This window comes from Silurus meridionalis, chromosome 12 (genome assembly GCF_014805685.1).
Source record: "Silurus meridionalis isolate SWU-2019-XX chromosome 12, ASM1480568v1, whole genome shotgun sequence".
Classification (NCBI taxonomy): Eukaryota; Metazoa; Chordata; class Actinopteri; order Siluriformes; family Siluridae; genus Silurus; species Silurus meridionalis.
Genome location: NC_060895.1, coordinates 13184760 through 13205339, shown reverse-complemented (window position 1 = coordinate 13205339; position 20580 = coordinate 13184760). Strand labels below are relative to the sequence as shown.

The 20580-nt window shown below is 36.8% G+C and overlaps 1 protein-coding gene and 1 long non-coding RNA gene across 11 annotated transcripts in view; one reads left to right on the top strand and one right to left on the bottom strand.

Annotated features, from left to right (window-relative positions):
• The window catches only part of nf1a (neurofibromin 1a), a 57962-nt gene extending 37617 nt beyond the window's left edge, over positions 1–20345 (top strand). For 2 of the 10 annotated variants that reach the window (XM_046863429.1, XM_046863427.1), the window contains 24 exons: positions 1690–2122; positions 2228–2568; positions 2968–3170; positions 3269–3462; positions 3681–3821; positions 5250–5529; positions 5782–5996; positions 6086–6147; positions 6273–6414; positions 7657–7758; positions 9367–9507; positions 9605–9731; positions 9944–10075; positions 10183–10318; positions 11071–11228; positions 11401–11523; positions 11697–11815; positions 12078–12178; positions 13014–13156; positions 13520–13566; positions 13975–14191; positions 14559–14636; positions 15137–15190; positions 17413–20345. In XM_046863429.1, the coding sequence (XP_046719385.1) occupies positions 1690–2122; positions 2228–2568; positions 2968–3170; positions 3269–3462; positions 3681–3821; positions 5250–5529; positions 5782–5996; positions 6086–6147; positions 6273–6414; positions 7657–7758; positions 9367–9507; positions 9605–9731; positions 9944–10075; positions 10183–10318; positions 11071–11228; positions 11401–11523; positions 11697–11815; positions 12078–12178; positions 13014–13156; positions 13520–13566; positions 13975–14191; positions 14559–14636; positions 15137–15190; positions 17413–17558 (3835 nt within the window). In that variant the 3' untranslated portion in view covers positions 17559–20345. Of the gene's footprint in view, positions 1–1689; positions 2123–2227; positions 2569–2967; positions 3171–3268; positions 3463–3680; positions 3822–5249; positions 5530–5781; positions 5997–6085; positions 6148–6272; positions 6415–7656; positions 7759–9366; positions 9508–9604; positions 9732–9943; positions 10076–10182; positions 10319–11070; positions 11229–11400; positions 11524–11696; positions 11816–12077; positions 12179–13013; positions 13157–13519; positions 13567–13974; positions 14192–14558; positions 14703–15136; positions 15191–17412 lie in introns of all 10 variants that reach the window. The other 8 variants (XM_046863435.1, XM_046863431.1, XR_006927574.1 and 5 more) reach the window with 7 other exon arrangements.
• On the bottom strand, positions 363–4815 carry LOC124394932. Its single transcript, XR_006927576.1, has 4 exons — positions 4621–4815; positions 1305–1448; positions 1010–1060; positions 363–923 (listed from the first exon to the last, which is right to left on the bottom strand). It is a non-coding gene; the product is annotated as an uncharacterized LOC124394932 (long non-coding RNA).
• Positions 20346–20580: the final 235 nt, after the last annotated feature.

Below are 20580 nucleotides of genomic sequence, written 5' to 3'. Positions count from 1 at the left end.
TATTACCCTTTCAGTTTAAAGAAACAGTTTAATTAGCTAAGTTAAATCCACAGATATTCAATAAAAGGTGTTTGTGCTAATATAATTTAAAATGTATAATTGTTTTATATTAATTAGCATTTATTACAAACCTCTTATCAAACAGATAAAAAATATGCCAGTTTTAAACCTTCGGAATAATGCAAGCAAAAAGAGAATTGAAGTGAAAAATCTGTGGTAAGTCTTTTATTTATATATATATATATATATATATATATATATATATATATATATATATATATATATATATATATATATATATATATATATATATATAAAAATAAAAATCAATTTGTTTTTATTTTTTTAAGATACTGCCTTAGGTTAACATTAATTATTTAAGGGGAAGACATGAGCAAGCTCACACTACCAAAGGCATGTTCTCCAGTTCCTTAGTAGGATCTATGCATGAATCTCTGGATGTGGAGCTTTGAATGGTGGTCATGACATTTTCTTCATCTATGTTTTTGGTGTTGCTTTGATGCAACATATCCTCCTCTTCTTCATCCTGCTCCACTGCATCGTCTGCTTCTGTCCGAACTTCCTCTAGCAGGACGTTGGTCTCACATGGACCTACAATGCCTCCCTCTGCTTGTTCATTGCTCCAGTGACCCGATCCTCTCACATCCACTTTACTGTGGGTCGGGCGTCTGGCCTGGCACCGTCGCTTTAAAACGATGACCTTATATGCTAGCACCATGACCGATATTATCAGGGCAAGCATGAGACTCCCAAATGTAGCAATTATTATGAATGCTTGCTGAGGCTCAATAAAACACCTCTCAGCAGGTGGCGCACTAGTTGGAGCTTTGGTTTCGTTCTGCAAGTCATAATGCAAGCTGGTGCTGAGATGTGTGTTATTAGTTTCCATACCAGCTAGGAAACTGGAACAATAAAAACCTATTTTAGTTTAAGATTTAATTTAAAGATATTAGTTATCTGTTAAGAAATAAAAATAAAAAAAACATACCAGAAAATAAACAGACCGATCTTCTTGGGGAGGCAAACGTTTGTGCTGCTTCTAGTTGAAACATAACATGACAGGCAAATATTATGACAATTATTCACCTTTTTCACTTTAATCATAATTGTTTTTTCCAGCCCTATCAGTAGTGAAAGGGTATTAAGATCAAAGCTATTTTATTTATTTAATTTAATTCATGCTACAGTAATACCTAAAATTTTTCATCGCACTATGGTTTAAACAGTAAAATATCTGAATTCTATGCCTGACATATAATACATATGAGATGTCGAGCACTTACCTGCGTAAAGCTATGGTTGCACAGGTTCTTGAAGCTGACAGAAAAACGAACAGCGAAGCAGGTATAAATGGCTCAAGATGCAAATACAGTCACTTCCTGTCTGCGTCTACTTTGAGGGTGTCTTTGAATTTAGATGTTTTAGAGCTACAAAAGAAAGAACACATTAATGAATAAACTTAAAACTTGATTTAACATACACATTTCGAATCTCATATGTTTATGCACTTCAAATATTTTAGTGCGCTATTTGTCCAAGGCTGTTTAGGATTTCTACTGAATTCACGAGGAGGGTTTCGGATTTTAAATATGATTACTTGACCTGTTTCAATAGGAATTTTTTTTTAAAGGAAAATCAATGACCTAAAACTTTTTTACTCCCATTCAGGTTCAAGACGGGGCAGATCAACGGTGACCTTCTGATCTACCATGTACTACTTACACTCAAGCCATATTATGCTAAACAGTACGAGATAGTTGTCGACCTCACCCATGTTGGCCCAAGCAACCGCTTTAAGACTGACTTCCTTTCCAAGTGGTTTGTTGTGTTTCCAAACTTTGCCTATGAGAATGTGGCTGCCGTCTTTATATATAATTGCAACACTTGGGTGCGGGAATACACCAAATACCATGAGAGACTGCTGACTGGTCTCAAAGGCAGTAAGAAGCTGCTGTTTATTGACTCGCCTGCACGCCTTGCTGAATACGTGGAACCTGACCAGCAGAAGCTTCCGGCTTCAACCCTGGCCCTGGAAGAGGACCTCAAAGTTTTCCATAATGCACTTAAACTTGCTCACAAAGACACAAAAGTGTCCATTAAGGTATTCTGAAAAATCTCCACTAAGGAAAAATTTTTTGGTCATTAAGCTAATTTGTTTTACTGGCATGTCCTTGTATTAAAGATTTCTTCACCTTTTTTTTCCTAGGTTGGCTCCACAGCTGTACAAGTGACCTCAGCTGAACGTACCCGTGTTTTGGGCCAGTCGGTTTTTCTCAACGATATCTACTATGCATCTGAGATTGAAGAGATCTGCCTCGTTGATGAAAACCAGTTCACACTGACTATTGCCAACCAAGGAACACCCCTCACCTTTATTCACCAGGAATGCGATGCCATAGTGCAGTCTATCATTCATATCCGTACACGCTGGGAGCTCTCTCAGCCTGATTCCATCCCTCAGCATACCAAAATAAGGCCTAAAGATGTGCCTGGAACTCTACTCAACATTGCACTCCTCAACTTGGGCAGTTCTGACCCCAGCCTAAGGTAAAATGCACAAATAATAAGGCCACTTGCTTTTGACATTTTTACAGGCATAGTTAAACTGTTCAATGGGTCTCAGTTCAGGGAGAGTAACAGTGATCCTTTTTGTTCACCAGCTTCATTCTTTGTTGCTTTGAGCTGATTGGAAATGCTAATGTGGATGTTGTGTGTCTTTAGTTCAACTGGCAGGCACTTAAACTTGCCATTGACAAGACAATGAAGAAAAAAAAAAACTTACTTGAGAGCCAAGAACATGCAAAATCTTGTACATCAATTGATTTGATAAACATTCAGAGATTGTTTTGCTGCATCTCTTTTCTTACCGAATAAGCAAAGAATTCCTTTTTTAGAGAGTTCTCTAACGTTTGTTGATATGTAACGTTATTTTGGTGCCATACGCAGGTCAGCAGCATACAACCTTCTCTGTGCCTTAACTTGCACCTTCAACCTCAAGATTGAAGGCCAACTCCTGGAAACATCTGGCTTGTGCATCCCGGCCAACAACACCCTTTTCATTGTTTCCATCAGTAAGACTTTAGCAGCCAATGAACCCCACCTCACCCTGGAGTTTTTGGAAGAATGCATCAGTGGTTTCAGCAAGTCAAGTCAGTACTAAATGGAGACACAGTTTATTATCTGCACACCCACTGACAAATCAAGTACATCATTTTTTATTTTGTTAATGTTTTTGCTGCCGTTACAGGTATTGAACTGAAGCATCTGTGTCTTGAATACATGACTCCTTGGTTGCGCAACCTAGTGCGCTTTTGTAAGCACAACGATGATGCCAAGCGGCAGCGTGTAACTGCTATTCTTGATAAGCTGATCACCATGACCATCAATGAGAAGCAGATGTATCCATCTATTCAAGCTAAGATCTGGGGCAGTCTGGGACAGGTAGGCTGGCTCTTGTGTATAGCACAGACAATATTTGACCTTCATTCACATATTTACAGAATGTCTAAATCTAAGCTTGTGTACATCCATTAATTTTTTTTTTTTTTTTTTACCTTACCTTACCTTTTTTTTTTTTACATTTTCACAATTTCTTTAATCCCAAATAAAAAAACATTTATACTGTATTTATTTATTTATATATTTTTTATGGTTTATAGATTTCAGATTTGCTAGATGTGGTTCTGGACAGCTTCATAAAGACTAGTGCTACCGGGGGTCTGGGTTCAATCAAAGCAGAAGTAATGGCTGATACAGCTGTGGCTCTGGCATCTGGAAATGTTAAATTGGTTTCAAGCAAGGTAAGATTTCAGTGCTAGTTTAGATCAACTATTTTAGCAAGTTACATGTAAAAGTTAACCATGTGCAGTTAAATGCTTTTGTTGAATAGTGTGTCATATGTAAGGAATTAAACATGACAGGGCAAATAAATGATTACAAATTTTCGGTGTGGATTATTTTTCTATTACAGAATCTGCTCTTTGATATAAAATATGACTCTGCTGTTATTCCAGATTTTGTGAATGACATTGTTTCATTGCTAATAACCATTTTTATTATTGCCATATGTCAATTTCCAGTGCTACTCATTGACTGTCTGCAACACTACTAATTAAAAACTCTATTAAATGCCTCACATGCATGTCTAGCATGTCTTTAATAAACAGTAAAGTTGTAATTATGTAGTTAAATTTAGTCGTGTTTGTGTAATTAAATTAACGATTTCATTGTTATATAAGGATCTATTGCACCTAATTGCAGCATTAGGATATAGCATTAGCATTCAGCATAGCAGCAACCCTAAAAAAAAAAGGTCTCTAAAATAATGGATGAATTATTTTAATTTTCTTTTTGTGCTCTAGAAACATTTCACTGATATTTTGTCTGAGTTTGCTCTACTACTCCATTACCTTTAAGATATAGTTGAGAAATCTCTACTCTTGATTTGTAGGTGTACTTTCTTGTACATACACAATAGTAAGTTAGCAAGACACACCATCCAATTATATGAACAACTGTTAGTTATTACAGTGAAGGAGAGCACATCATTGTTAAGCAGCATAGCACAATGATGGCCCTTCAGATTTAAATTCCACTAACCTCAATAATCTCTTGTAATTGAGGTCCTTGAACGAAGCAACGAAAGCATTAGGATCTGTCTTCGTCTTTATGTCTCCATTTGTCATTGATATATTTTTAAGCTCATAGCTGCACTGAGTGGGTGGTTAGCACTCTTTGGCTAGCATGTGCCAGCCACTGCTGATGTCACTACATGCCAGTTTGAGAGTACAAGGGCAGGCTTTGTCCAGTCATTGCATCTGTCTTCTCTCTGCCTTACACAACATCAGACTCGGAGTCAAACACAGACCAAACATGACCTTATAGAGGAGGTCATAAGCCTCTGGAGAGTAATGTTTAGGTACATGACATATGGAGATGATGACAAAATGCCATTATTTTCGAATATTTTATGGGCCAGTCATATATATGTGTGTGTAAAAGTTTTAAATTACTACAATGACACAATTGCAATTTATTTAGAATCTGGTTTAAGACTATACAATAAAATGTTTAGTGCAGTTTCATGGTGATGTCATTATGCTTTTGACCTCTGATTAAAACCCATGACCAAAGAATCAGTTAGGAAAAATGGATACCCATGTCTGCTCTTTGTAGGCCACACTGCAAAATGTTTCAGTATTTGAGTTTTTTCTCTCTGTGCTTTAAAGGTAATTGGCCGAATGTGTAAGATAATTGACAAGACGTGCCTGTCTCCAACTCCCACTCTGGAGCAGCATCTGATGTGGGATGACATCGCCATCCTGGCACGTTACATGCTTATGCTCTCCTTTAATAACTCCCTGGATGTGGCTGCCCACTTGCCTTACCTCTTCCACGTGGTCACGCTACTGGTGGCTACAGGACCCCTGTCCCTCAGAGCATCCACTCATGGCCTGGTCATTAACATCATCCACTCACTGTGTACCTGTTCACAGCTCAACTTCAGTGGTGAGTGGTGTTCACATGGTGGTATTCAAATGTGCACATGGCTATACGTTCTCTGTAACACTTTGTATGCTTCATCATTTAAAACTAACTCTTGGGATTGTGGAAATGCTGTGTTTATTGAACATCATTTTCATTTCATACAAATGTATTTTCACAACAAGCACTTTGAGCGTCCCTCTACTAGGGACCCTATAATTCCACTACAGTGTTACCTCGGCAGTCATATCGAAATTCTCCTTCTGTTCTCTGCAGAGGAGACTAAACAGGTGCTGCGACTGAGTCTCACCGAATTCTCCTTGCCCAAGTTCTACCTGCTGTTTGGCATCAGTAAGGTCAAATCTGCGGCGGTCATAGCGTTCCGCTCCAGCTACAGAGATCGCTCGTTCTCTCCAGGCTCTTATGAGAGGGAAACCTTTGCGCTGTCCTCCCTCGAGACAGTGACTGAAGCCTTACTTGAAATCATGGAGGTCTGTCCGAGTCTTTATGCTATTTACTGTTGTTTATAAACACCATAATTATTGGTAGATTTCTGAAATTTTCTTGTGTTCTCATGAAGGCTTGTATGAGGGACATTCCTGGATGCAAATGGTTAGACCAGTGGACTGAGTTAGCTCAGAAGTATGTCATTCTATTTTTTACATTTGGTTGTTTCTATAAATGTTAGTGCTTTTTAATTGCTACTTTATCCTGTAATATGGAATGGTATGTGTGTTCATTGACTGTTGTTTTATGTCTTTGGTTAGATTTGCTTTCCAGTACAACCCGTCTCTGCAGCCACGGGCGCTGGTAGTGTTTGGCTGCATCAGCAAACGTGTAACTCATGGTCAGATCAAACAAATCATCCGCATCCTCAGCAAGGCCAGTCCTCTGCTCAGTATTGATCGGGTGAGTGCTTTTTTTTTTTTTTTTTTTTTTTTTTTTTAAATCCCACATCTTTTATTCTTCTATTTCCTTTCATTTTCAGAAGTATGATAAAAGGAAGGAACACTTCACTCTGCATCCGCTTGCATATAGTATACAATAGTGTTTGTGGTTAAACATGTGATCTTTAATTGCACAAAAGATTTTGTAATAACTTTTTATTAGTTCATACTTTTTTCAACATTTTTACTTCTGTTTCTTTCGTTGCTCAAAATGCTGTTCAACTACCTGTCGATAATGTTGCAGTGGCATTTAGCTCTTGGTTTGTCTGTACCTAAAGAGAGCTTTCCAGCAGTGTTTTAGTTCTTTAGAAGATGTGACAACTGGACAGACTAATCTGTACATTTTACTTGACCAGATCAGGTTCAAATGAGTTCGCTTTCATGCTACATCTGTAGTCACTGGTGTCATGGTTTTCATCAAGTTTAATAACTATCTGAGCTAAGTTTCTTCTTCATAACTTTTTTACAACTGCATCCTTTTAGTGGCATTGCATTCTGAGAATTAAGTCGTGTCTGCATTACTTCTGTATTTGCTTTCTCATTAAAATTATCTTGAATGTGTCTGATGAATGGTTAACATTTTTGCCAATAAAACCCTAACAATATTCACCGCCCCCCTGTGATGTCAGGCTGGCACATAACTGCTAACCTAGAAATAATGAAACACAGCAGCAACCATAGAGAATAGCACCGGAACCACTCTGCACATCACGAATAGTTCTTCTTTTTGTCCTAATTTAAAGGAACGATTAGAATTATTCCTCAGATCTCTATGTTTTAAAATATTTATGATTGCAGTAGTGATGTCTTATTCCTTTCTCATATTAACTAGTTGCTAGTTCCAGTTGGAATGTGTTCTTTCTGTCTTTGTTTTACAACAAATGGACCTCATTTGATTACATACTGATACAACAATTTGGAAAGCCTTTTCTGAATCCTGCTGAGTCACTTGCTGTCATTCCTTAGACTAACTCACGCTTTTATTAATGGTAATTCTCAAACTCAGTCTCAGCCCTGTAACTTTTTCTCCTTCCTTGGGTTTAAAGAGACTGTTTGTTTGTTTCTTTGTGACTGTCAGATGGTTCTATCTGCAGAATGCAGTGTGCTGTTCAGAAAGCTGTAGAGCCATTTGCTCTGGCAGTGTATCTGTAGCTGCTGGTGCTATGCTCCACTGGCCAGCCAGATTAATGCTCTTCCTCTGCAGGGGCTGGAGAGCTGCTTAAAGGGGCCAGATAATTACAACAGTCAGGTTCTCATTGAAGCCACAGTCATCGCCCTCACCAAGCTACAACCCCTCCTCATTCAGGTACTGTGATGCTTTAACTTGCCGTTATTGTTTGGAGATGGAATACAGTATCATATATTTTTGTACTTGTAAATTCACTGAATTGACAAAATATTTGTGAACTGTTTAGCCGAGTTTGCTAAAACCATTACTGTTAATGTTTAGTGTTTTATTAGAAACAAGGGTCAAATTAAATGTTTAGTAAACCAGCAAAACAACTAGTCCTGCAACTAACGATTATTTGGATAATCGATTAATCGGACAATTACATTGTCCCTCTTTCGATTAATTTGATTTTTTTTTTATTATTATTAAATTATATAATAAATAGATGTTTTGCTTATTTTAACTATATAACATCCTAATTCAGGGAGATTGTGTATAAAAGTGTACTTAAAAAATGCTAAAGTCACATACTGAGTTAACTATTTTTGATTTTGACATTTTAAAATGTATAGTGGCTGCTTGTATAGTGCATTTCTCCTTTAAACAAATTCACTCATGCTGGGATGTTTTTTGTAAAAAAGGAAAAAAAAAAACAGCATTAAAGTATGAAAGGTGAACCAATTTGTTTAAATCAACATTGTATTGTGTTTACAACCATGCTAAAAAAAAATCTATATAATATTAAATGTTTTGACAATTTTTGTTTATAAAAATACACAATTTTGTTTATTTGTGATTTTGTGATGTAATAAGCATCTAGAATATATCATTAATGTAATTTTGTACAATAATTAAATGATGTATGCATAAATTAAATATACAAACACTGAAAACAAGCATTTGAATGTAGTAAAACCGCAGTAAATCACGTCTGAAAACAGATAAATTACTGTTGTAGCAAACAAATGCTATAAAAAGAGTGGAACAGAGAAACACAGCAAGCTAACAGACTTGATTAAAAAAAAAAAAAAAAGATAAAAAATATGCATTGGTGAACAAATGTGTAATAATTAGCTGAAAACCACAACAGTGATAAAAAATGTTTTCGTTTACTGCTGCTGTTTTTCCTGCTTTTAGATTTAATGTTTGTTCGCACTGTTTTATTTGAATCCATCACTATGTCGTGAGCGAGGTGATTGTGCAACCTGATGCTCGCGAGTCATGACAGAACGGATCCAGTCCGACTGTCCCGAAGTTACAAATAAACAGTTTACACAATAGCACCTCATTAAACTGTACCATTTTTACATGATGAGGAAATACCTCATCATGTGACACATCACTTCATCTGTGACACATCACTTTCACGCCACACAAGCTCCGCTTGCATGCCTAAAATGCTCCCTGCCTTGGATGACTTGGGTCGCACGCTTGGTTCTGCTATCGGTTGACCTGTACTCTGCGCCATTTTGCGAGTGGCTGTGTTATATTGAAGTCATGTTAATCTGTAACTTGAGTGGCTCAACTAATCTATAACAGCATTCTTTGACAACGAATTTCATATTGGATTATTATCAATTTTATCAATTAGTTGTTGCAGCCCTAAAAACAACAAAAACGTTAACCAGAATAAAGCACATAATAGCTGCACATGCTTCAACAGTAAAAAAATTTTATTTATTTTTTAACAATATTGCCAGACTGGACATTAAGGTGGGTGTGTGTGTGCATGTGTGTATACAGGACTCTCCTATGCACAGGGCACTGTTCTGGGTGGCAGTAGCAGTGCTGCAGCTGGATGAAGTAAATCTGTACTCAGCTGGGACTGCACTACTGGAACAGAACCTGCATACACTCGACAGCATCCGGGTGTTTAATGACAAGGTACAGAGCAAGAGACATGCGCACACACAAAATGTAAACTATTAAGATTGTGTGTGTCTTGTGTATGTTTAAGTTTTATATTTCTTTGTTTTGTTAGAGTCCTGAAGAGGTCTTTATGGAGATCCGGAAGCCTCTAGAATGGGATTGTAAACAAATGGATCATTTTGTCGGCCTTAACTTCAACTCTAACTTCAATTTTGCACTAGTAGGACATCTGCTGAAAGGTAAAGGATGATACGAGCAGCATTCGAATCTCTCTGTAGGATTATTAGATACAACTTCTAATGTGCACTTCCTTGTTATTCAATGTACTATAGTATGTGCTGGGTTTCTTTTCTTCACACCAGGGTGCTTAGATATTCTCCAGCAGAAAAACTACATAGGATTTATATCTTATTTAAATTAATGTTTTGGTTCTACTGTTATTTCCTTGAAGGTTACAGACACCCATCCTCGACCACAGTGGCAAGAACGGTGCGTATCCTCCACACACTCTTGGGTCTGGTAGGAAAACACCGCAACTGTGACAAATTTGAGGTGAACACTCAGAGTGTGGCCTATCTGGCAGGTGAGGAAAAGAAAAAACCCTCCACTTATGTTTTACATTTTCTTTTTTTTCTTTTAATGCGTGCATGTTTTAAAGCCTGTTGTAATGTGTGCACATGCCTCTTATAGCTCTGCTCACTGTATCAGAGGAAGTTCGCAGCCGCTGCAGTCTCAAACACAGGAAGTCTTTGCTTCTTTCCGATGTTACCATGGAGAACTTCCCTATAGACACTTACTCAGTTTATCACCCTGAGCCTGGATGCAGGTGAAATCTTCAGCTTCTTTTTAATAAAAGTGTTTTGTTTTTTTGTGTTTGTAAAGTTTTAGATAGGACAAGGCAGTACTGATAAGGATATTCAACATATATTCTTCCACTCTATAAAATGTTATTACGTTAGCATTAGATGCTAATCATTTTATATATATTTTTTGTATAGCATTATTTCATAATTTCCACTTCTCAATTATTTGAGCTTAAAATGAATCGTTTCCACATTTGTTAGATTTGGTCTTATTGTGTTGTAACAGTGTTAATTATTATTATTATTATTATTATAAATGAACATTCAAGACAAACAAGTTTTTTGTTTATATTCTGTGAGTTTCTACACCCTTTTTTTTGACCATCTTTATTTAAATAGCATTGGGAAAGTGCTATTTTAATAGTAATAATATGATGATTATAATGATGAATATACACTATAGTTTTAATGAGCCAAGTTTTTTTTTTTTTATTTATAATGAAAATCAGCTTAAGGTATATGTTTCATAACAACTGTCAGTTTTGAAAGATCTTTTGCAGTTTTCTGCTGTGTGTGTGTGTGTGTGTGTGTGTGTGTGTGTGTGTGTGTGTAATATACACGCACAAAGAAATGTGTAAAAGCTAGCTTCAATTACAGTGGCATGAAGTAGACACTGCAAGAACTTGTTGTTGAGAGAGAACTGCTGATTCAACACTTTTGTTTATTTATTTAACAGTTTATGCTTGTTTATTGTTTTGCCCTTCCGATGTGGCAGACCACTAAAGGAAAGTCAGCCATGGACATCGCCCAAAGTATCAGAACGCTACCTGGCAGCGTATTATCCCACAATGGGCCAGACCAGCCCACGCACCCGCAAGTCCATGAGCGTCGATATGGGACAGCCCTCACAGGCTAATGCCAAGAAACTGCTGGGTAACTATGCATTCTATTGCCTTTTTTATTGCTGAGTGTTTCTTGAAAAAAAAAATGGACACTAAGGATGGAAATAAGTATATTTTTAGTAATCCCAGTTATTTCTAAAATGCTACGGTGATGTAGTGCTGTTTAATGTTTTATTATTGATTTGTCCTAATTGTGCATTCAGGCACCAGGAAGAGTTTTGACCATCTGATATCAGATTCCAAAGCACCAAAGAGACCAGAGATGGAATCGGGCATCACTACTCCTCCGAAGATCAGGCGGGTGGCTGAGAATGACTATGACATTGGTAAGACTTTGCAGTGGCTAGTGCAGATGATGTAATGTGTAGATATAGTATATACTTTTTTCCTTCCTAGTATTTCTGGGTAGTACGTTTTCTGACACAAATAACATGAATGTTGATATATCTAAATGAAGGGGGGTTATTGTTTACAAAATGATTGCCCTTTCTCTTTTCAGAGTCCCAAAGAATCGCCAACTCTCATTTGCGCAAGGTTTCTGTGTCCGAGTCCAATGTGCTGCTGGATGAAGAGGTGTTAACTGACCCCAAGATCCAAATGTTGCTGCTTACTGTGCTGGTGAGGAACTCTGTTTGGTTTTCTTTCTTCTGACATTGTCATATGCAGTTTTCCGTTTAACCCAATATATTTATAGTTGTTCGGATTAAACCCATTTATTTCAAGTGCCGAGTCAAATCGGTTAATAAGAATATAAATTAGTATAAATATAATTTGGTAACGGTGAAACTATTGTGACAAACTGATAATTTGTGAAGTCCTGTGTTCCCTAATTATTACTGTTGTATGGTCTCATTTTTTATTTATTTTTTTTTTTACACAGGCCACACAAGTGAAGTACTCGACTGACGAGTTCCACCAAAGAATTCTCTATGAGTATTTGGCTGAAGCCAGTGTGGTCTTTCCAAAGGTGTTCCCAGTGGTGTGAGTGTCCCTCAGCCATTTACATTGCATTTACATCTTTTACCAAACTGGTACAGCAAATAAAGAGATTAGCAGCATTAACAGACATTTTATATGCAAAGATTTGAAGAGCTTGTTAACTCCGAAGCTTGTTCTGTTGGAGTTTCTATGAGTGAAAATGTATTATAGTTGACTCTGACAGAAAGGAGGTACTGGGTCCTCTGTAGCCTTTAATGCAGCATTCATGTGGTTGACCTGACTGAACTAGGTGCTTTCTATAGTCTGTCGGTTTGCAGTTTCTGTTGAAAGCTTTCGTTTTAAAAAGCTTTGTGGACTTTTTAAAAAGAAAGAATCAAACACTTGACAGTTTTCATTCTTGTCTATCTACAGTTACAGTATTATTTAAAATAGCAGTTATTGTATCAACCACTTACTCTCTCAAGTCTCAAGCATTTTTCTGCTGCTCTTCAGTGAACCCACCTGTTCTAAAAGATAGAAATTGTATCCGAATGCTCAGTAGGAAATGTAATAAAAAAGGAGCATATGCATTTTATGCAGAAAATGAATTGAATGAATTTATTAATTAACCTTTTGCACAAATGGGAATTTTAATGTGGTAGCCCAATTGTGTTTTTGTTGTCTGAGAACCTCACTGACTAGGTCTGTAGCTAGTGTAATGCAACTAATTGAGACCTATAGAAACAAGATTATAAACTTCCACAGATGAGATAACATGGTTATCCTTAGTTCATATTATAGGGATGTGTGTCGTAACACATACTATAATACTGGCAAATTCTAGATTCGAAAAACATTTAAATAATGCAAATTTTTGTTTGTTGTGTTGCTGCAACAGGCACAATCTGCTGGACTCAAAGATCAGTACATTGCTGTCCATGTGTCAGGACCCCAACCTCCTGAACCCTGTCCATGGCATCGTTCAGAGTGTGGTCTACCACGAGGAGTCCCCACCTCAGTACCAGCCTTCATGTCTGCAGAGTAAAGAATGACCGCACTTGTTCTGATTTTCAATGTTCTCTTAATCTCAGACATTTTCTTGTTTTTTCCATAGGTTTAAAAACATCATTTCCAAATTTAACTTAGGAATTGTTATGCTGTGGATAATAATTGTGTATACTGTGGGACAATGCATTTTTGTCTCTTTATTGGATATCTCAGTAGATATCTAATAGTGGCTAAGTAGTACTTAGTTTTAAATTAAACTTACTTATTGGTTTTCTTGGAATGCTGACTAACATTTTTTTTTGTTCCTCTTCTGCTTTCTGCTGCCTTTCACCTCTTCCCCCTATCCTTCTGTCTCATGTTCTGTGATTGTTCTATTGCCATCTCCATCTCTTGAAGGCTTTGGTTTTAATGGACTTTGGAGGTTTGCCGGCCCCTTCTCTAAGGTATGATTAATCGTTCTTATATCTGCCATTCGTTTTTCTAAATAAGAGTACGAAGGAAATTCAGCCTGCTAAGGAATTATGGCTTTAAATAGTGTCCCCAGACTGTTCCTCCTCATTAATGCTCTTTTGCTGGGGAACAGTTATGCTGAAAAAGCTTTGATTTGTGTATTGCTCATAGGATCAATATCACTACAGCCTTCACTTACTATAGAAGTATTCTGTGGCCTGCTGACATAGAGGCAGCAGAATCCATCTCTCGTACAGCTGTAGCTCTGTAGACAGCTGATCCTTCATTCTGTTGAGTGGCTTGCGATAAATTTTACTGCATCTATTTAGTTCACTCCACAATGTGACCAACAAGTGTGTAGCTCCTTCTGCAAAAGTGGCTTGTTTCCTTTCATTCTGCAGCAAACCCAAATCCCAGACTATGCTGAACTAGTGGTCAAGTTCCTAGATGCTCTGATTGATACTTACCTTCCGGGAATTGAAGAGGAAGGAGGCGAAGAGTCCCAGCGAACGCCAACCTCTCCGTATCCACCCATAGTTCAGAGCCAGCTGAGCATCACTGCCAACCTGAACTTGTCCAACTCTATGACCTCGTTGGCGACCTCGCAGCACTCACCAGGTCAGAAATTCTGCAGGCGTGCATGAATGTGCATGTTGAACTGTTTCTCCTAAAAGAAGAGAGGGTTGTCTTATGGTGTAGAGACTGGTGTATTGTATTTGTGTTTGCTGCCTTTGCCATGCTGCCACTCAAGACTTGAATTGCCCCTAACTTTTCAGTGATGTTCACATTATATCTTATAATGTTATATAAAACAGCTGGTGTGTGTGCTTTGTGTGTGTGTGTGTGTGTGTGTGTGTGTGTGTGTGTGTGTGTGTGTGTGTGTGTGTGTGTGTGTGTGTGCACGGTCATTCTCATCTGTGCATTGAAATCAACATTAACCTCACTTCACTCTCTCTTCTTTATTTGGGACACGCTGTCAATTCAGAGGGCCCCATAGTTTATAGACGCTCCCCAACTTTGTCCCATGCCAGGACAGCAGAAGAGATGCCCCCGAAAACCGCTGGTACAAGCCTAAACTATAGAGCTGTGATGGGCAATTAATATCCAGTTCTATAGTTTGCACCCTTTGGTAAATGATTTCAGTGACTATCACCTGTTTACATTCCTTTTTATGGTGGTACAGATGTTTGAAAGTGGCCAGTATTAAAAAAAATTGGTCTTTTAGAGTTATTAATGACTTACAGTAGAAATCAGATACTTGTATTTCCCCAACATCTGATTTTTTTTAGGATCAATATGAATCCATTACATATCGATTACATTTTTCATGTTTAGACTTATCTGAATTCTATCGAACTAAAGTCGATAATTCAGACTGCTTAGCATCACCAATCAGATCTTCCTTTCATTGTCCACCTTTCAAGGATCTTAAACGGCTGCGCATTTAGTCACGGTTCTTCATTTCTCTTTCATTCATTGCCTCTGTTTTGTGAGTTGTGAATATCACTCATGACTGCCTTCTTTTCCACTCCTTTGTGTGTATGTGTGCATGCCTATGTGAAGCCTCTCTGCCTTGCTCTAAGTCAGCTGTGTTCCCACCACACCTCGTCCTCCCAGGTATTCACCTTTTTCCTGCTGTGCCACATCCTTTTATTTCAGTGCTTATTTTGAAAAAGAAGTCAGAACCTGGTGAAGAGAAGCTAATTTGTAATGATACTTTAATGAACATGACTGCTTTATTTTCTGTTTATTTGATCAATTAGATGAAAAATCTGTTGTTGCATAACTTTTTTACAGTTCTTCGGTGAAGTGTTAAGGTTATGTCATGTTTGTAGATCTGTGGGTTTGCACTTCCTAAGCAACATCTGTTCATTGCAGAAGTTGTATTATGCCACCTTCTGGTCAATGGTGGTATTTAATCTGGTTTAAAGCCAGAGTGAGGGCAAAATAATGGATACAAATATTGTTTATGGACCAAGACATTTTAAATATGGAAATTAATAGCTAGCTAATTCATAAAAGAAAAAAGGACTGAATCTAAATTAAATACTGTTTGGTTGCTTTTTATAATATTATTCAATAGAATAAAGAAAAATGAATTTTCTCCTTCACTTTCAAGAAGTAAGGAGTTTATTAAAAGTGTTTTCAGAACATAAAATATTATTAATCTTTACAATTTGGTTTGTGCACTCAACATGTTTTAATAACAAACTCCTGTGGAATATTTTTTTTCACCTATTGTCCTTTTTTAAAATCCGAAAAAGAAAAAAGAAAAAGCACCAAAATCTGCCAATATTCTTCTTTTCCTTCCATTTTATTAGAGATTCTCATTCTTAAGTTAAACATTACTGCGGTCTACTGTGGTAATGGATCAGAGACTTATATCCTACTTCCTTAAATCCTATTTCCCAGACAGAAAAACCGCCATGGTGTACACATCCAGCAATTAAAACCGTCCGTGTGGAAACATAGCATCGTTTGGTGTCTTGATGATTTACTTACTTTAAAACTCCATAATTATTTAAAACATTTACAAGAATATTTTTTTCTTCATGCTTTATGTTGAGTAAGGTTTCACTAATAATAAACATACGTTTGCATAAAGCATCCATTTTTGTTCATGCCCATGTTAGAGTATTAAAAACTTAAAGTATTTTTTTAGGTGCATTTAGGACAGACAATGTTTTAAAAAAAAATCTAAATTGTGCGATTTAAATATTTTAATTGATTGATGGCTCAAATAAATTAATTAGTATGGATTACATACTTGAATATGTTCATGTATAAAGAAACTGGATGCCATCAAGAAATTACATTTTGTCAGTAATAAGATGTTTAAAAGCAGTCCAGTAATCTAATTGGTGAGGTACTGGTTGTATTGATTAACCAAGAAACATATCGGCTAAAAAAAAAAAAAATACAATAAAACCTTTAAACTCCTGATGCAGCTTACATTTCAAAGCAAGCAGTGGTAATGTTCAATGTAAATAATTACAATTAAACTATTAAATAACTAACATCATTACAAGTTTAATATCTTTGTGAAAGTGCTAGGGTTAAGGTTATGGTGGTCCTTGGAAAAATCCAATGCATTTGCTTTTTTTTTTTTTTTTTTTAAAGCTAATTTTAAGGCTATAATCCATTTTGAGTGTTTCTGCTGAGTATTTTTGTTTAACCTTTCCAACAGTCAGGTGAAATACCAAATGACTTCCTATTAATACACGTTCTCTCTGAATAGGGATTAACTTAATGGGATTCTCTAGTGTACTATGCTGCACAAAGCAGTGAGGATTCAATACAAAACCCCTTTCTCTTAGTCCGGAAAACCTGTTTCTATGGCTAATAATTTTGGAAACTTGAGGAAAATGTTAATTCTTAAGTATGTACAGTATTTTACTAAAATGACGTAGGACAGTACTATTTAACCTTGTCTTGGCTGTCAGTCTGCTGGCAGAGATCACTTAAGACAGCTTAAATGCAGCCAGACTGCCTAAACACTAGCTAGTTAGGTGGGATTTGATCATGCACTAAATATGTCTAGCACTAACCAAGTTGTTAAAAAGTTATCTGGCATAGTACATAAATGGACGGATTTTAAAATGTTTAAACTGAGAAACAAAATATTTCGGCTTAGAAAATGTTTTTAGAAGTTCAGATTTTTTTTTTTTCTTCCTTTTTTAAAGAAATTTTCTAGTAGAAAATGTGCTTTTTTTTTTTTTTTTGCTTTCTCTTGGTGACTATACAATAATTTGACTAAGTTTTATAGTATCTCGGCATAGTTGGCCATGTGCTATTAATGAGTTTTCAATGGTAAGGTTTGACCTGCCTCGTCTCTCCAGCAGGTATTGACAAGGAGAATGTGGAGCTGTCTCCCACCTCCAGCTTGTGCAGCAGCAGCAGAGCGCGTCATGGTTCAGCCAGCCAGGTGCAGAAACAACGAAGCACTGGCAGCTTCAAACGCACCAGCATCAAGAAGATCGTCTGAGTACGCTCTGAGACCTGATTCGGCATTCAGCAGGCTGCATTAACCATCCTTCATAAACTGTTTCCGTTCCATGTTCTCCAGTCTACGATGGTTCCTGCGTAAGAGAGCTGCTTTAGTTTGACCTTAATTTGGTGTGGAAGCCAGAAGACTAGAGTTTACCTGTGCGGGACGTTTGCATGAGCGGAGTGTGATTCAGCACTGCTGTCTAAAATCATTCGAGATGCTTATTACAGGTGCATGAAGAGAAGTTAACCTGCAGTTCATATCTTTTTAGACCCCACTGACTTTTCAGCTTCTACTCTGAAAGTCAGGGGAACAAGAAGGAATTCACATGGTTATTAAGACAGCATCTGCTAATGTAATATTTAGTATCAGCAGAAGATTATACAGACTGTAGAACCAGATTACTCTAAAATGGTCTAAAATGATTTTGGGGCTAAACATCTTAAAGCCCTGTAATGGTGGGTAAAGTCTAAAAGAAAAAGACAAAAGAAAAATGAAAAAACAAAACAAAACAAAACAAAAAAAAAAAACAGTGGCAGACTTAAATAACCACTACAACACCTGACCAAACTGACTGTGGAGAACCAAGGCCTCAAATTTGGGATTTTTCTGGGTCCATTTGTCCTGGACTAATGGAATCTGCAGGGCCTCAGAGACCCTGCTTTCAAAAAGCTTGAAATCCAGACTGCAATCAGATGTCATTCTGATGCTGAGCAGATGTATATATGGAAACAACACGTATGATGACGATGATGCGCACACATTTTGGGTTGTTGTTTTGTCCATTGTGTGCCTTTGTCAGGTCTACCAGCTGTGTATAGTTTGTAAGATAAGCTGAAGAAGGGGAAAAACAGGTACTAATTATTGAGACATGTTCTTTGTTATACATATGTCCATACATTGCTGCACTGTATTAAAAAAAAAAAAAAAAAATCATATCTTCAAATATATAGGTATCATTACTTGCTGCATTTACTGTACATATTTATTCTGTGAAGTTAGCTAATTCAAAATCAGTGAAATTATCCCTTATAATCACCGATGTTTTTTATAACCATCATTCAAATAATAATATTGAGAACGAATAATATTGATGAGCTCAATTCCCATAATACTAAGCATAGCAAAATGACATTTGGGAGCAAAGGTAATTTAATATATGCCGGTGTGTCAGCTTTATGTTTGTGTGCTGGAAGGGCATAAGACAGGAAAAGATGGACATGACATGGGGTGTTTGCTCGTCTATTGGTACCCCTTCGGTCAAAGCATTTAGCAACATGGTACAGAACTCCCTGGATACTGAGCGAGCCATGGTGACAGATTGCAATAAGGACAGTAGGATGTGTTTTCCTTCATGACTAGTGGTCATAACTTAAAGGCCTTTTTCTTTCTTTAGCTTGTTCCATGTCATCATAGGAATAGCTTTCATCTATATGTGCATACGTGTCTGTTGTTCCCACATGAGGACAAATGTGCCATTTACCTACGTTGTTAGCTACAAATGCCACTACAGTGGAGAATCCACACTGCATTAAATGTTAAGGTCGAGGCCTGAGGAGGTTTGCTGATTGTGCAATATTCTCTAAAATATTCATTACACCCCACACACACACACACACACACACACACACACACAGCCACACACATCCAAACCCCATTTTAAATAGGAAAAGGTAAAAAATTGTTTTGCCAATTTACCATTGTAGCTTTTTTGTTTTTGTTTTTTCCCCCTTTCTCTCCTCTTCTCTCTCTCGTCTTGTTGACTTTTTAAAGGGATATTTAACACTAAAAAGGGCACCTACCAAATGCATTACCCAGTATTCGTTTAGGAAAACCAAAGTTATGTGTGAATTGAGATTCAGTAGTAAATATATTCAACCACTGTGTCCCTGTTCAACCTTGAACAAATGGCTTTAAATGCTTTGTTTTTGTCATATGGGTGGTGTTCATTATAAATTATGGTGATTCTTGCATTGCGTTTAAATCGGGACCAAACCTGTCTTGCAGTTATTTTCATCAGCTTTTTATTTTTTTATTGATGTTTCTGTTCTGATTGTCTAAGCCTTATAACTCCAGTATTTTATGCTCCTCACATGTTATACCAGTGTCTGTCTAAAACTGCAATCATTTGAAAGGTGATCCAGTATTACTGCTCTATTGGTGATTTTGCAGCATCATCCATGTTCTCTCACCTGTTCACATACTGAGATCCATTGCAGGATCACTTTATATCAAACAATTTCACACAGAAGACTGACAGGCTAAACCGTGTGTGATATTGCCTCTTTATCCCTTAAGTACTTAAATCCCTGAAACATATTACATCTTATAGGACACATCTAACCTGTATTGTAGAAGTTCTCAGGATCTACAGGAGACGAATATAAAAAGCTATAGATGCAGGTACATCTGCCTGCACATCAGTTAATTGGTAGCATGCTTGCCCTTGAGAAGTCTATGAACTGACGTTAGCAAACGTCTTATTCATTTTCATCCCGATGTGTGTTTTAAGAACTCTGCGTACATTAAAAATAAGTAACAATGTGTATTTTATAATGCAAAACTGTGTTTGTCTGAAGCATTTACTGCGTTTTAATTGCACCAAATCACCTGTAAACAGCACATTAGTCATTTGTAAATATGTTTGTGTAAAATTGGAAGTTATATGATTGTAAATAAAATATTGTATTGCTTTTTTTGTAAAGCAGTTAGTTGCTGTACATGTATAACATGGCAATTTAATTATACCTGTGTTCATAATAAAAGTTGTCCACTACCCTGTTACAGTGATATCAGGTGTATTCTGTTTTTGGTTTTTTGTTTTTCTTCCCTTTTGCCAGTTTGTTTGTGAATCTAATTTACATTCCACGGTCTAATTGAAATTATGGTCAGTAATACTAAAATTACCTTCTGAAAGGTACTAAGGTGTATGTATATATATGTGTGTGTGTGTGTGTGTGTGTGTATATATATGTATATGTGTGTGTGTATATATATATATATATATATATATATATAC